We start from the raw sequence: 14813 nt of genomic DNA, 5'->3' as shown, positions 1-14813 counted from the left end.
TCCTACACTGGCTCCCTGTAGCTCAAAAAATAGACTTTAAAATACTGTTGTTAGTTTACAAATCACTGAACGGCTTAGCACCACGATACATTAAAGATCTGCTGTTGTTGTATCAACCTTCCAGACCTCTCGGGTCTTCTGGTTCTGGTTCTGCTCTGCATCCCCAGAACCAGAACTAAACGAGGAGAAGCAGCATTCAGTTTCTATGCACCACAAATCTGGAACAAAAACTGTAAAACAGCTGAAACACTGACTTCCTTTAAATCTCGACTAAAAACCCAACCGTGGGAGAGTTGTATTTGAAACGTAATCAGTAACGAATTTAACGATGGCACTTGACTTAATGTCATGGTTTGATTGTTGAGTCTATGTTGCATGACTTTGTGTTTTTGTGTTTGTTTTGATGTAAAGCACTTTGAAATGCCTTGCTGCTGAAATGTGCTATACAAATAAAATTTGATTGATTGATAATGTGTGCACTTTATGACGTAAAGTGCTTTACATCATAAAAACACAAAAATAAAATGTCAACAACACCATACAGTCAACTGTTGAGTAACCAGAAACAAACATTACATTTTGTCAAGTGCCATCATCAAAATTATTATCACACGTCATGTATGTCTGTCAATCTTCCAGTCATAATGGGTTCAAAGCTACTCTAAACTGGTATGATTTTAGCTTTGATTTAAAGGAACTCAGTGTTTGACCTGTTTTGTTTTCTGACAGTTTGTTCCAGATGTGTGGCATATAGAAGCTAAATGCCGTCACTTGAAAGGTCTGGAAGGTTGATACAACAGCAGCTCTTTAATGTATTTTGGTGCTAAGTCTTTCACCGATTTATAAACTAACAACAGTATTTTAAAATCTGTTCTCTGAGCTACAGGGATCCAGTGTAAGGGATTTGGAATTGGCATGATGTGCTCTATATTCCTGGTTTTAGTGAGAACGAGATAAGCAGCGTTCTGCATCAGCTGCAGCTGTCTGATTATTTTTCTTCTTAGGCAGACCTGTGAAAACACAGTTGCAGTAATCAATGAGACTAAAGATAAATGCATGGAGGAGTTTCTCTGGCTCTTGTTGGGAGCATATAGTTATTAGACCACATGACCCTCCATTGCTCTTTAATGGAGAAATACTCTTACTTTCACTGCATTAGCCAGAACATAGCCAAGTTCTACTCTCGTACGTCTTCGATTTGATTTCACCAAAGGTTTAAGTGATTGCCGTCGATCATGAGACTGTGAGAGCCACCATAGTTTGTAGCATGCAGCACTGGATCCTGATGTGTTTTTTTTGCTGTATTTGTTTACATGCTTTATAAAAATGATAAACAAGACAGCTGTAACGAGTGGGCCTTTATGAATACATAGTCATTTTCTCTGTAAACCTGTTTGTGTGTCCTTGCCATGTAAATGCCTTGAGGGAGCAGCTGAAACATCTGGCTTCTTTGTTGTATTGCACATTATCAAGGTGAAGTTTTGTCTGCATTCAGTAATAATGAAGGAATTTACCCTTTGGTTAGAATTCTTACGTTAAGATCCAGTGTTTAAAGTAAAAACCTGTTCTTGACATCTTCTGTTTGTGTGGTTTCAGGTTGATGTTGATCACTGACTTGGCTGCCACTGTAAGCTTCGTGGAGCTGTGTGAGGAAGTGAGAACTATGTGCAGCGTTGCTAAGCAACAGCCCATCACACTCAAGTGGATCGATGATGAAGGTGAATGAGCTACATGATCAGATACCATATATCTGTTCAACTTCTGCTGAGTTTGTATATTATCTTCCGAGTACTTCTGCAAACTGAAGTCCTCTTCCTGGGCTTCCTGGACTGGCCATTTCACAAGTCATCACCATGACGGTGCACTTGGAAATTATTTTGTGTCTTGCATCTGTAGAATTATAGAAGACTTGTTGACTCATCACAAAAATAAGACTTCAGACTCAACTTGGATTTGTGCCCTACAGACTTGAGTCTTGACTTGGACTCCTGGTTTGAGATGCAAGTCTTAGTACCAGCTTTATCCCAACTATACCTCTTAATCTAAAACTTGCTATTAATGCTTAGCAAGTTTAAAGTATTTGCTAAGTATTCATCTTTATTGTGTGTCACAGTTTGATCTGTCATCTGCTATCCCAGCCTACTCTGAATGCACCAGTTACTCTCTGCCTGATTACCTCAATTGCATGCCCCTGTTTTGCTGCCCATAAAGCTCTCAGGTTCTCTCCAGTCCTTTGCCAGATCATCTGCAGCCCTGACTCAGCTTTCAAGCCAACTGTTCTCTGCCTGCCTTTGGAAGATTAGGGACTGTTTTTGATCCCGCCTAAGTTGTGGCTCCTTAGAGTCTGTTAGTTGTATGCCTATTTGGATTGCTTTGTGGTGCATGACTCCTGCTCTCTGTCTGACTAGCCGTTTGGATTCTGGATTTTGTACTTAGTACTTGGATTCTGGAGTTTAGATCTGGATTAGATTCTGGATTTGTGTGGACCAAGTTACACCTCATTTTCCCAAGAGGAACTTTGAGTTTGTGTATTCTTCTCTGACCATCCCTCAGGATTCTTCAGCGTACCCTAAGGTGGAAGAATTATCCTTTATGGTAAAGGAATGGGTCAGTGAAACCCTTGTCTGTCATGCTTTTGGGTATGCTTTTGGCCCACATGCAAAAGGTTTTTGAACAAAGTGAATAATGAAATGTGCATCTTTGTCTGGAGTTCTGGAAACGGGAGTGAATGGGAACAATGGAAATGGAGCGGTGATGGAGCAGATGAGATAAAGGTGGTCCACCAGGGGGAGGTAAGTGGAGTGTCCTCACACAGGATTGCTCCTGTGGGCAGCGGAGGGTTCTTGGAGTGATCTGATAGGAGCTGCTGGATGAAAGAATCTTTGGAGGGCGGACAGGTTTCGCAGAGCTGACATAGAGTAAGAAGAGTGAAGTACTGCCAGTCATGGGAATGAAACCAGAATTCTTCACAGAGAGTCTTGAAGATTCGAGGAGGAACCAGGCGGCACAAGCAGCTTTATCCAGGGAGCTGCTGAGAAACTCTAAAGGAAACCACAACAAGTAAGTGTATGGTCATTGAAAACTCATGGAGACACAGAGAGCACTGGACACAGGTGGATTGAGGTACCACTGAAGGTAACCACTCATGTACCAGAGGACTGGCAACTGGCTCCTCTTATACTCTGGCAGATGAGGCTGATCGATTTCAGGTGCTTCTGATCATGCACCAGATCCACTCTCCAGTGGAGCAGCAGCTCCCTGGCTTCCTCCGGTGGATATCTGCGGGTAATGAAGGAAACCACAGATAGCCCAAAAGCTTCCCAACACCGTCCCTTTACTGAGCCTTGTCCTTTAAAAGACAATTTCTTACTATGATTGTCACCTGCACAGTAAAGGCAAAGCCAACCACAAAACCTTTTCAGATTTTCACACAACTTCTCCATAAGACTGAGCTCAGGACTTTGTGTGATGGCCACACAAAACTCTGACTTTGTTGTCCTTCAGCCACTTTGTAACCACTTTGACTGGATGCTTCTGGGTTTTGTCCATTTGGAAGACCAATCTGTGCACAAGCTTTTACTTCCTGGCTGACATCATTAGATGCTGCTTAAATATTTCAACATAATGTTCTTTCCTCATGATTATGAATTGTACCAGTTCCTCCTACAGCAAAACAACACCACAACATGATGCTGCCATCCCCATATTTCACAGTTAGGATGGTACAGGCACCCCATTTTTCCTTCAAATGTGACCTGTTTGTGTCTGCAGGAGACCCTTGCACTATTTCCTCTCAGATGGAACTGGAGGAGGCTTTTAGGATTTACAGCAGAAGCAAGAGATCTGGACTGCTGCTGCATGGTGAGTTCCTTCCTCAGCTGTTTTCAAACTGGACATTAGGCATTTTGTCTTGGAGCATAATAAAGATCTGGAGGCAAATTATCATTAAATCATAATTTAAAAACATCTGTTGTCAAAAACCTTGTCTTGTTTCTAACCATATAATCCAGACTGGGGATGTAAACAAATAATTGATATATTTATTGTCATTAACCATTTATTGTCAATAAATGGTTCATTGGATTAAAATTCATTTCATTCAATTATTGGGAATCAGAATTTACATTGCTATTTGGCTTATGCAGTTATTACTGATTATAATAATTCATCATTGATTAAATTATTAATAAAAACAAATTCTTTAGTTTAAGCAGCACCTCAAACAGTGACAGCATTCTCTAACCATTAAAAAAAGTAGATTTCTCATTTGCTGAAATGATCTTTACATTCTACTGGTGCCCAAAGGCCTATTTGTATTAAATTTGTGAACCCCCCCCCTTCTTCTTTTATTTAGTTAATAATCAAACTCTAAAGGTTGTTGTTCAACCTGATCCTCAGTAGATAACAGCCAAACACTTTAGACCAGCTTTTTACTGTCTCTAGCATGTTGTTATGAAATAAAATAATAGTGAAATAATTACTATTTACCGAAAGCGTAAAAATAACAACTGATTATTGAAATGTTCATTTGTATAAATATGTATTTTATGACACTTTAGTTGATTAATCTGTGGCACTTAAGGCCTTCCACACCTTCCACACTGGGTGAATCTAATCATGTCGTATACACTGATGCGACATGTTTAGATGTGAGTCTTCCAGTCTTCCAAGTCTACTTTTTTGGCAACTTTAGCCTTTCAATCAAAATCTAATTTCTTGTATCACTTTCCAGGGAAAAAAAAATCTGTATTGTTTTTAAGAACTATAAGAGTATCAATAAATGTTGTCCTGGTCTGTAACTAAAGTTTACATTTTTACATTTGTCGCTGCCATTACTTATAACTCACTCTTGCTTTTTAGAACCTGAGCGCAGAGTAAATCAGTAAGGTTTTTGTTTGGAGTGTAACCTCTGAAACTCTTTTTGTCTCTTCCAGTTTTCCCCAGCGCTCCAGAGCAGCCAGGCATGCCCTGCCCTGGAGAAGACAGTAAGAGAATTCTTTAGCCCCACTTTTCACATTTATTTCAACTTTGCACAGTTTTTTTCAGCTGTAGCAGAGAGGCAGCTAGCATAGAACTGTGTAATTGTCAGCAATATGTGCTTGGGACTTGGTCAGAGATAACATGCAGGTCACTTAGGAGCTGAACAGCGGACTTTCTAAAACCTTTCTAAATCAAGATTTTAGAAAACAAAGTGACCTAATGTGTGGATGTTGTCGGCTTTCCTTTGAACTTTCTCTGTAAGGTTCTATAATACTAAAAACTTTGGGTCACCTGTCTTTACTCGTATATAAAATCACAAGACTAAAACTAGAATATGCTCTGACCCATATTATATGAAGTTCCAACAATTGCAACTATTCTGGAGGCGAGGCTTAGTAGCAGGTTTATGTAAACTGACCATTTTACCAGAACGTCATTATTGAGGTCAGTTACTGTTCTTGAATGACAGTGCCTGGCTCACAATCTTCAGTTGAATACTTCCCAAAAGTGTTTTAATAAAAAGTTCAACTCAGGGCTATGTGCTGACCAGGAAGATTCCTCCACACTAAAGCCACTCCTCAATGTCCTTACGGACCTTTTTGAGTTTCAATGCTGAGACTGAAGGGACCGTCTGCCGTCTCTCCACCAGAATGAAAGGGTCCAGAATGTCTGGGTATCCCGAAGCATTAAGATTTTCTTTACCTGAACTAAACAGCTAGGCTCAACTCATGGCAAACAACCTTATGTCATAATCCTCCTTCCAGCAAACATTATACTTGACATGATTCAGTAAGGTGTGTGCTGTTCGTCTTGCAGCGGCCAAATCAAGATTCTTTATTAGAATCGCAGACAGAGACAGGATTTGTCAGAGAACATGTCTCCACTGCTCTGGAGTGCATTGGCAGTGTAGAAACCATTTTATGAAGCTCTCTGATCAATTTTCTTGAGATAATGCGAAGGTGACATGATCTTTGGATTGACTTTGTAGAGAGGTGGCAATCTCTACATCCTCTCAGCCCACTCTCTGATTTTATTCCTCCTACAACTTGGTGATTGACCTGTTGTTCCCAGTCACCTCTGTGTTATGACACCACTAAGATTTGACTGTGGCATATTTAGCAATGAGGAAATTTAGCAAGATGTCTTATTGGATTGGTAGCATTTTATATTTTGCATTTACAGTGCCAGCCTGGAATTCTGGTAGGCCAGAGAGTGACCTAATTTTGCTTAGTAGAAGCAGAAAGAGAGTCTATTAGTGCTCTTACTTCACATTCCTGCTGTATGCTTGAGTTATTTTCAGCCCCATAACTCTAGAAATAACTGAGAGATGCCCCATAACTCTAGAAATGTTAGCATGAAAGTGACTGGGATACTACTGGATTGGATCCATTTACACAGATATGTAAATATTAGCCCAAAACAATGAGCCTTGGCTAAACCATCAGCATCTATATACACGCAGAGAAATACAGCTCGGAGAAACACAGCAAACATTGCTAATGAGTTTGAACATTCTTTCATTTTGACTTGGATCAGTACAAAAAGATATGAAAAACGGTGTAAAATGTAGTAATTAACAATGTCTCCAGCCTTTAGGCTTACAGATCAAGCACTTCTAGGCCATCAGATTGGGGTCTCTGTACAAAGAGGACAAGTCTATGTCCTGTTATCTTGATAATGTTAGAACATAAACATGAATTTCTAAAATGTTAGTTGGAAGTAACCTAGTGTTTGTTTGATAAAGAACTGGTTTGTTCTAACAATGTCCTGAGGACTAAGCAATAAAATAACATTCTATGCAGAAGTTAATATAGTACTTAAATTATATTCAACAAAATTTCCTTTGGACACTGCACATCGAAAATGACTTGGAGGAGCAAAGGGCAGGCTGTAATTAAAAGCACCGGGTTTGGTCTCTGAGGGACATAAATGTGCTTATCCAATTTCATGGTGGCCTTCTCATCAATGTGATGTACATTCTGCAAGTTGAACAGTTGAGCCTCAAACGCCAGAATTCGCTGCAGTAACTGGCTTACAAGATTACATTTTTAGAGAAGTTTAATTGGTAAGATCAGGGAAACAAATATGGAATTCGCTGTATTAACATTTGAAATGTTTTGGTTAGCTCCTACAAGAGGCAAATGTTAAACACCTGAATGAACAGTGAGCCATGCAACCAAAAACTCAGGGGAGTTTTTGGTTGCAGGAACTCCTTGTGTCTGGCTGTGTAGAAAGAGGAATGTAGTGACCTTGAACAACATGGTTGTTGGAGCCAGAAAAGGTCTGGTCTAATTTATCACACACAACCATCTTTTAGGTTAACGGAGAGCAATCTGAAACAGAAATTATGCAATGGGCTGCAGATGTGTGGACAAAAATGGTTCAGGTAATAACAATTCAACAGATCTTCTAACCCCTGGTCAGAACAGAATAGGATATTCTATATTGATCCCCAAGGGGAAGTTGCTTATTTGCTGACAAGTTACTCCATCCAAGTTGTTAGATATAAGTAAATACAAATATTACCATAAGCAATATAACATTTATAAAACATCTATACATAAGTGTGATGACTAAATATAAAATAAATACATAAGTAATAAATAGTTACAACTAAGGTATGCACAAAACCATCTCTAAGTACGCAACCATGGCAGCACTACTGTAAGCAGGAACTTCAAACTACAATTGGACAGATTGGAAAGACTTTGGTTTGAATTTTAATCATTGTACCTGTAGATGGTAGAATCAGAGTTTGGTGTATACACCATCCATGCCACCTCGATTCAACATGGTGATGGTGATGGAGATGTTGACATGGTTTAAAATTCTAAAAGTTTCTTCCGTCCTGGTTGGATGGAGAGCAGACTAACAAGTTACAGCTGACCTGGAAGACTGACACAACCAGCATCACTTCAGAGACACGTGAATGTTGTTCAGCAGGGAAAATGTGAGAAATCCAACTGAACTGAAGAACAAATAATCTAAGATGATGTAATATTTAACTGATATAACCATTTTCAGTTTAGAATGTTTTAACTAAAGTCAGCTAAGGCAGGTGACTGGCTTTCAAATGTTTAGTTTGAAAACGTCCACAAATCCACGAATGTATTCACGTTCCAGAAAGTAATACGACGTTTTTCTGCTTGAAGTGCAAGTTCAAGCAGAAACTTGAACTTGCAGAAAGTTCAGCATCTAATCAGAGTTGATGCTGATTAGAACTGCATTTGAAAATAATCTGGACTGAGCCTTTAGGGAAATAGTAACTTATGCTACTTGTGTGTATAAAGCCAGATTTTAGTGTTTGAGAAAGACATGCTGCTTGTTAAACATGTTTTGCAGCGAATAGAGTCAAATAGAGAAATGAACATATGTAATTACAGATTGAATAAAGTTGTCAGAGCTCTTAGCTGACCCCTTTTTGATTCTGGAATATAAAGAGTATACATGTGGATGGATGTTGATACACAACAATGTAGAATCAGTCCAGCTGTTGAACTGCGAGGATTCACTGTTGCCATGTTCCTCCCCCAGTTTGTTCTCACACTGTTTGCTTCACTCCCTCGCTGTCCATTTGCTGTGCTAGCAACTTTCTACTGATTTTGAACCATACTCCTGGGTGTGTGTGTGTGTGTGTTTCTGTGTGTTGTATTTCATGGGGAACTGTCGGCTTTAGTGGAGACTTAACCCAGGTTTACTGGACAAAGAGAAGAGTGTTGTTCTGTGGGTAGGTAATGAAAGTTTTACTTTTATATTATCTGTGGCTCACTGCTGTGATTTTCTCTGTTACGCTTAATTTGGTTCCATAATTTGTTAATTATTTGAATGATGAGGCGAGGACAGGCTTATCTTCTCAGGGAGGAGTAGCAGGGTTCACAGGATTGAAGGATGAAAGAAGTCACAGTTGCTTATTTATTTTCACACTGTTTATTTTCAAGGCTAACTCAGATCTTCTGAAGCTATGCAGAACAAAAAAAAAACCCCAAGATGTTTCCACAACTGGGTTTTATGCAGGGAATATTTTCAAGAAACTTGATATTCTGAAAGTTTTAGTGGCCAATTCCAAAAGATTTACTCAATTCTCAGTTTTTTATTTTTATAAGCAATTTTCTACATTCAAATTTTTCCACTCAGATCCTGTAAGCCATTGTCCCTGCATCACACTGATAAGATTCCTGACTGCTTTGGGCTTTTTTTTTTGTCTCATGGATACTGTCAAAAAGATTGTGCCGCTACATTACTTCACAGATTAATAATTTCCCTTGTTGATAAAATGCATTGGAAAAAAAATTGCTAACTGCTACAAATGATAACAACTAGCGACGCACAATATGTCAACACTAAAATCGATATCGGCCGATATTAGTCATTTTTAAAAATATTTGTATTAGTCTGATAAATAAAACTAAATAAAATAAGTTTATGAATAACCAGTATTTATTTTCATCTTGTTGCTGTTTGTTTCAGGAGGGCAGTAGGTTGGTCATGCAGTATGTGGTTGGTCATGTCAGTGACAGTGAAGCAGCGCTGCATTGTGGGGAGTTGAGCTGTAGAAGAGCAGCAGTGGTGAAGACCACTCTGTGCTTGTTTTTTTTGTTTTTTTCAAGGTGTCAAAAGGCTAATGAAATATATATGATACATACAATATTGGTTGTCAGTTCGAGCCCCATTCTGCCTCTCTCTGTTGTTGTGCCCTTGGGCAAGACACTTCACCCACCCTGCCTGCTGGTGGTCAGAGGACCTGATAGCACTGTTGGGGGGCCTCTGTGGCTACTATCCTGCAGCTTGCCACCATCAGTGTGTGAATGCGTGAATGACTGAATGTAGTGTGTAGCGCTTTGGGCTTCAGAGGACTATACAAATAAAGATAATTTACCATAACAGCGATATGAAGATCAGATATCAATATCAGACCAAATGTTCATATCTTTTCATTCCTAATAAAACCAGGACTTTACTATAGCTCCAAGGTTGTTGTCCAGCTCAAAACCCAAATCACTTACGGTTCTTTTAAAATAAAACCAACAACATCAACAAAAAGTGGACTCATGGTGCCAGATGGCATCACCACTCGTTTCTGTTATTTAAACAGTTAATAGTTATCTTTCAGTCTTTTAATAGTCATAAACATTTATTATTTAGTTGTTGAAATCAAATTGATCACAAGTAAAATTTTGGGTTTTGCTATTTAAGTGGAATTACTGTATGTCACTTTCTTTTCTAGAGATAGAAATATTTACATGTGAAAATTTACTCTAAAATGACATAATATTAAATGGGAATCTTTCATTAATGTCAGTATGTTTTAATGATGCAAAAGTCGTACGACACCAGCTATATCAAAGGTTAGTGAAGAAGAAAATTCTCCTGAAAGTAGTTTGATGTTGATAATTTAACCAAACTAAGAGGTGTGTGTGTGAAGAGAGAGAGACTGGATGAACAGACCTCCCTCTGTGTGCTGAAACTGATGCAAACTGGGAGGAGGTGAAAATGTTAAAATCCTGGATGATGTGCTCAGGGGACAGAGGCTGCTTTGCACTGTAACCCCCCTTCCACCCTCCTCGTCCCCATCACCACCAAACTACACCCTCCTCCTGCTCCTTCACACTGCCGCCCCTTTTTCCCATCATCCCCCTCTCTTCCCATCAGCTGGCCTGGCACCGCTGTCTCTCCGGGGGCGGAGCCTGCCTCTCTGCTGCATCAACACAAGAAACAGAGGCGGACACAGTGTGAAAGTGAGGCAGGCAGGCAGGCAGGCAGGAGAGGTTTATTATATTCTGTACATAATGTACAACATGAGCCTGCCGCCTCTTTAGCTCTGAGTTTATTTTTCATTGTTTTCTGTGCCAAAGAAAATTGACAAAGCAGATGGAGCATGATTGACTCCGAAGGGAGGAGCTGAGAAGAGGAGAAGGAGAAAAGCAAAGCAGCTCTATCAGCTGTGAGCAGAGGGAGGGGAGGGAAGGGCGAGTGAGCTGGAGAGAGAGAGAAAGGAAATAATGAAATAAATCACAGGGAGGAGAGAGCAAGAGGGAGGGATCATCAGAGAGAGGCAGAGGAGGGGATGTAGCGGTGTGTATCCTTGCCGGCTCGCCACACATCCACATACACACCCCTACATGTCCACACACACACACACTTAGCCTGGATAATGTGCAGATAGAGGAGGAGAGAGAGAAAGGAAGAAGGCAACCCGGTGAGCTATCTATCTCATATCTTCTCCTGCATCCATCAGTCCATCATTTCATCTCTCCATCTTCCTCACCAGCCTCTTTGTTTGAGACGAAGGACGAGGACGTCCCTGTCTCAGTTGTTTCTGTTGTGTTACGGAGGGAGGGGATCTGTTTTCCTCCGAGATTTTGCATGTGTGTGTGATTCACTGAGCTAGCGGCTAGCTGGCTGCCTGCTGGCTGCCTTCACTCTGCTGTAAGCTGGGAGCTTGTGTTTGCCAGAGGCTGCCCCTGCCAGTGACTGACATGATGTTGGCGTGTATACGCGGCTGCCATGTTGTTGTTGTGTCTGCATCCAGCATTACCTTCAAGCTAATAACCATGCTACATCAGAGTATGTTGCATTGACTACATCACCTGATATAACTGCTGTGATGGAGGCTGGCTGCTCATTACAGCATCGCTCCTCTAGTTGTCCTCAGAGCTCTGATCATCAGGACTAACAGCCAAATGCTGCTTTGGAAGGTTATCCTGCAAACCCCCCCCCCCCAAAAAACCCAGAAAAAACACAGCTCTTTCTGCTGAGCTGTGTGGCCTAGAATCAGTTAAAGGCTAAATGTAGGACAAGATAGGACTCAGGTGAATGATCGACCTTCAAAAAGCTCCTTTTGCCCCTTAGTTGCATTCATCAGATGTAAAGCTAAGTGTCGCTTTGTCTCAGATATTCAGTCACGATGCAGAAATGTTTAAACTTGTGTCGGGGATTGCTTTAGGGGATTTCTCACTTTGTAGCTGTGCTCCTATCAGAAGAAGAGAAAACAGTAAAAACACTCCTTATTGTTGCTTTTGGTTCGCTTTTCTTTTTATATATAAAAGGTTAAAGAGAGCGGAGGTACAAACCAAGTGAAATAAAATGTTATTGATTCTTTCTGGTGATGCCGTCAGGATTATCTCAGAAGGACTTGGATCAAAGACAATATCACTTGTGGCTTTGTGTGATCCATCTTTATAAAGCTGTGATTATACATTACAGTTTGTACCTGTAGACATGGGCTGGGATCAAATTACTGTGGAACAAAACGTGAGCAAAAATTGCAACAGTTTGCCATTATTACAAACAAATCATATGTAGAATAATTTAAACTGAATGCTCATTGTACAGTTATGTAACAATGGTGCTACAGTCAGCCTCCCCATGCCCCCCGCACTACCATCAGTGTAAAAGAGTAATGAGAAAAGTACATTTAAGCAAAAGATAGAATAGAAGACATTTACAAAACCACACAATATTGCAAAAATATCGACTGCAGTGAATATACAGTTTGTCTGCATATGATGTAAACTGTACATAGGCTAATATTTTGCCAGTGCAAGTCTATGCAGAATAAATAAAGCTTAAAGTTTACAGAAAATGTGTTCATACAATATAGAACTATAGTGTATATAAATTCATACAAATTCTTTTAGGTAGTTTAGTGTTTGTAGAATTATATATGATTTCTTTATAGGTTTCGTTGTATTGCATGTATCAATATAAGGACAGGTGTGTGTGTTGCATCAGCTCAGGTATATGTTCAGCTTACAGGGTGAGACCAAGCACAATACCTGCTTCATAAGACCGAGACCAGACAACATTTTATTTAATATTTATTACTATTGGACTTTAGATCCATAACTACGTAGACTGTTGCTTTTATATTTCATATCACTGGTTATGTAAGGCTACGTCCTCTTAGGTTCTAGCAAGTTACTGCCACGTTAGTGCAGTGAGTTTAGCACTTTAACCATTGTTGAAAGTATTACGTCTATAACTTCTCTCCACTGCCTCATGACCACTGGTTTCTCTCATTGCTTGATCATGTATCACGCCTGTAGTGATGCAGATGTACAGTCTTTGTATTGTTTTACTTTTGGTTAGCAGAAGTGGCCTCCTTGTTCCCTACAGCACCAGTTGTACTGATGCTATATGGGCAATGATCAATAAATTGAGACATGAAAACTGTAAAGTGTTGAAACATTCTCTCTGTAGGACTGCCTGCTGTCCATCTGGGGACTTTTTGAACATTTTTCTCAAACAACAGGTTAAATAGCAGTTCCTCAGTGCATTAGGATTGCTTTGTTTTAGTGGTTGACACTGACCTCTATAATGGACAGCTCAGGATCATCGTGCCTAGCTTCTAGTCGTGTTTTACCTAAAGTACCTAAAGTGTGGTGTTTGTGCTTTCAGCCTCATTAACCCTCACTTGCTCTCTGAAATTTTATGTCTTAGAGGCTTATGAAGTTTTAGAGGATTTTAGGCTAATATGAGTTGTATTATTCCGTGCAATGTGTCCTCATTGCACAGAGTAATCTGATAAATCTGATCGTTTATCCAAAGCTATTTATGGATCAAAGAGAAAATGTATATGTATGTGTGTGTTGTTTGTTTTGGTCCTGCATGTCCTTTTTGTTGACCTGTTTTTAGCACTTAATGGACAATGCTCAGCTGTATGCCTCAGTCTGCAACATAAGTCATTAATATGCAACAAACACAATAATACATCTGCATCAATTTCCTCTTGTTAATGGACATCACTCTTAATCAGTGCACAGAAGCTGCTACAGCGCTCCTTGGATACTAGCTGTAGGGTCCAGCGGGACAGCAGGATAAAACTCCAGTCAGTTGTAAGTAGTTGAACAGGTTAACTAGATACTATCAGACTAGATCACAGACTGCCTTCCAGTTTACTAGCTGATTGTGTGTGCCAGCATCTCCAGTTTGGAGCACCTGATTTCAATGTCTATTTTTATTTCTCTCCTAACCGGTCTGCATTCGTCATTACAGAGGAAACCTGGTGGTCTGTCAGAACAACTGAATCAAGAGTACAGGCTCAACGCTGGAGGCTCTCAGTTTGTCATTGTCATGCTTGTGCTTCTTTCTGCTTAACCTTGGAGGAAAGAGTTGTTGGAAATGCTCTCATATCATTGCTGGAAGGCGTCCTGGCCAGCAACACAGTCAAACAAGGGAGAGGCTTTTCTGTCTTTATCACATCACATAACGCTCCAGTTTTTAAATGGGCTTTTGGACAAATCAGTGGCAGCCTGTGGCAGCTAATCTGAGAGCTAAAACTCTTTGTGAATAAGGCCAGGCTGGGGGTTGTTTTAAGACTCGATATTGCAGTCGACGCAGTAATTATGAGCATCTATGTTCTCTACAAAGAATGTTAGCAGCTGAAGCACAGGAAAAATAAGTCATGTTCTCCCTTCTGTATTACATTAGGATTTCTAGCATTCATCTCTCGATGCTTTGTTTACATTCTAACAGGGAAGAAATTCACTCGGCTTAGTTTGGGCAAACTGTGGCATTACATAACCTCATCATCCCCAACTTACGACCAGGGTTGGAAAGCTACTTCCAGCATACTCATTAGTTGCTTTAAGTTGCAACCAACAATGTAATCCTCTGGCATGCTTCTGCTCAGAGATATAATCTGATGGGTTCTGACAGTAGTGGATTCATCACTGCACAATAACTTGTGCGTGGAAATGAGTTAATCAGTTACGCTTTAAACAAGTCTTAGTTCCCTTCTGCCCATGCGGGTGAGGTGCGTGCTAAATCAATGTCAATTTGCGCCACTTAGTTTTGTTGACAACAAAAATCTTCACTATAAATCTGTATTTTCT

General features: G+C 40.0%; 1 protein-coding gene across 4 annotated transcripts in view; it reads left to right on the top strand.

The window, feature by feature from the left end:
- Positions 1-14813, top strand: part of prkcz (protein kinase C zeta) — a 106480-nt gene that overhangs the window by 10222 nt on the left and 81445 nt on the right. For 3 of the 4 annotated variants that reach the window (XM_023348355.1, XM_023348340.1, XM_014473697.2), the window contains exons 2-4: positions 1597-1718; positions 3772-3861; positions 4935-4985. In XM_023348355.1, coding sequence (XP_023204123.1) covers positions 1597-1718; positions 3772-3861; positions 4935-4985 — 263 coding nt within the window. The remainder of the gene's footprint in view (positions 1-1596; positions 1719-3771; positions 3862-4934; positions 4986-14813) is intronic. The other variant, XM_023348413.1, reaches the window with a different exon arrangement.

Source organism: Xiphophorus maculatus, chromosome 1 (assembly GCF_002775205.1).
Source record: "Xiphophorus maculatus strain JP 163 A chromosome 1, X_maculatus-5.0-male, whole genome shotgun sequence".
NCBI lineage: Eukaryota > Metazoa > Chordata > Actinopteri > Cyprinodontiformes > Poeciliidae > Xiphophorus > Xiphophorus maculatus.
This window is presented reverse-complemented; position numbering and strand designations above follow the sequence as displayed.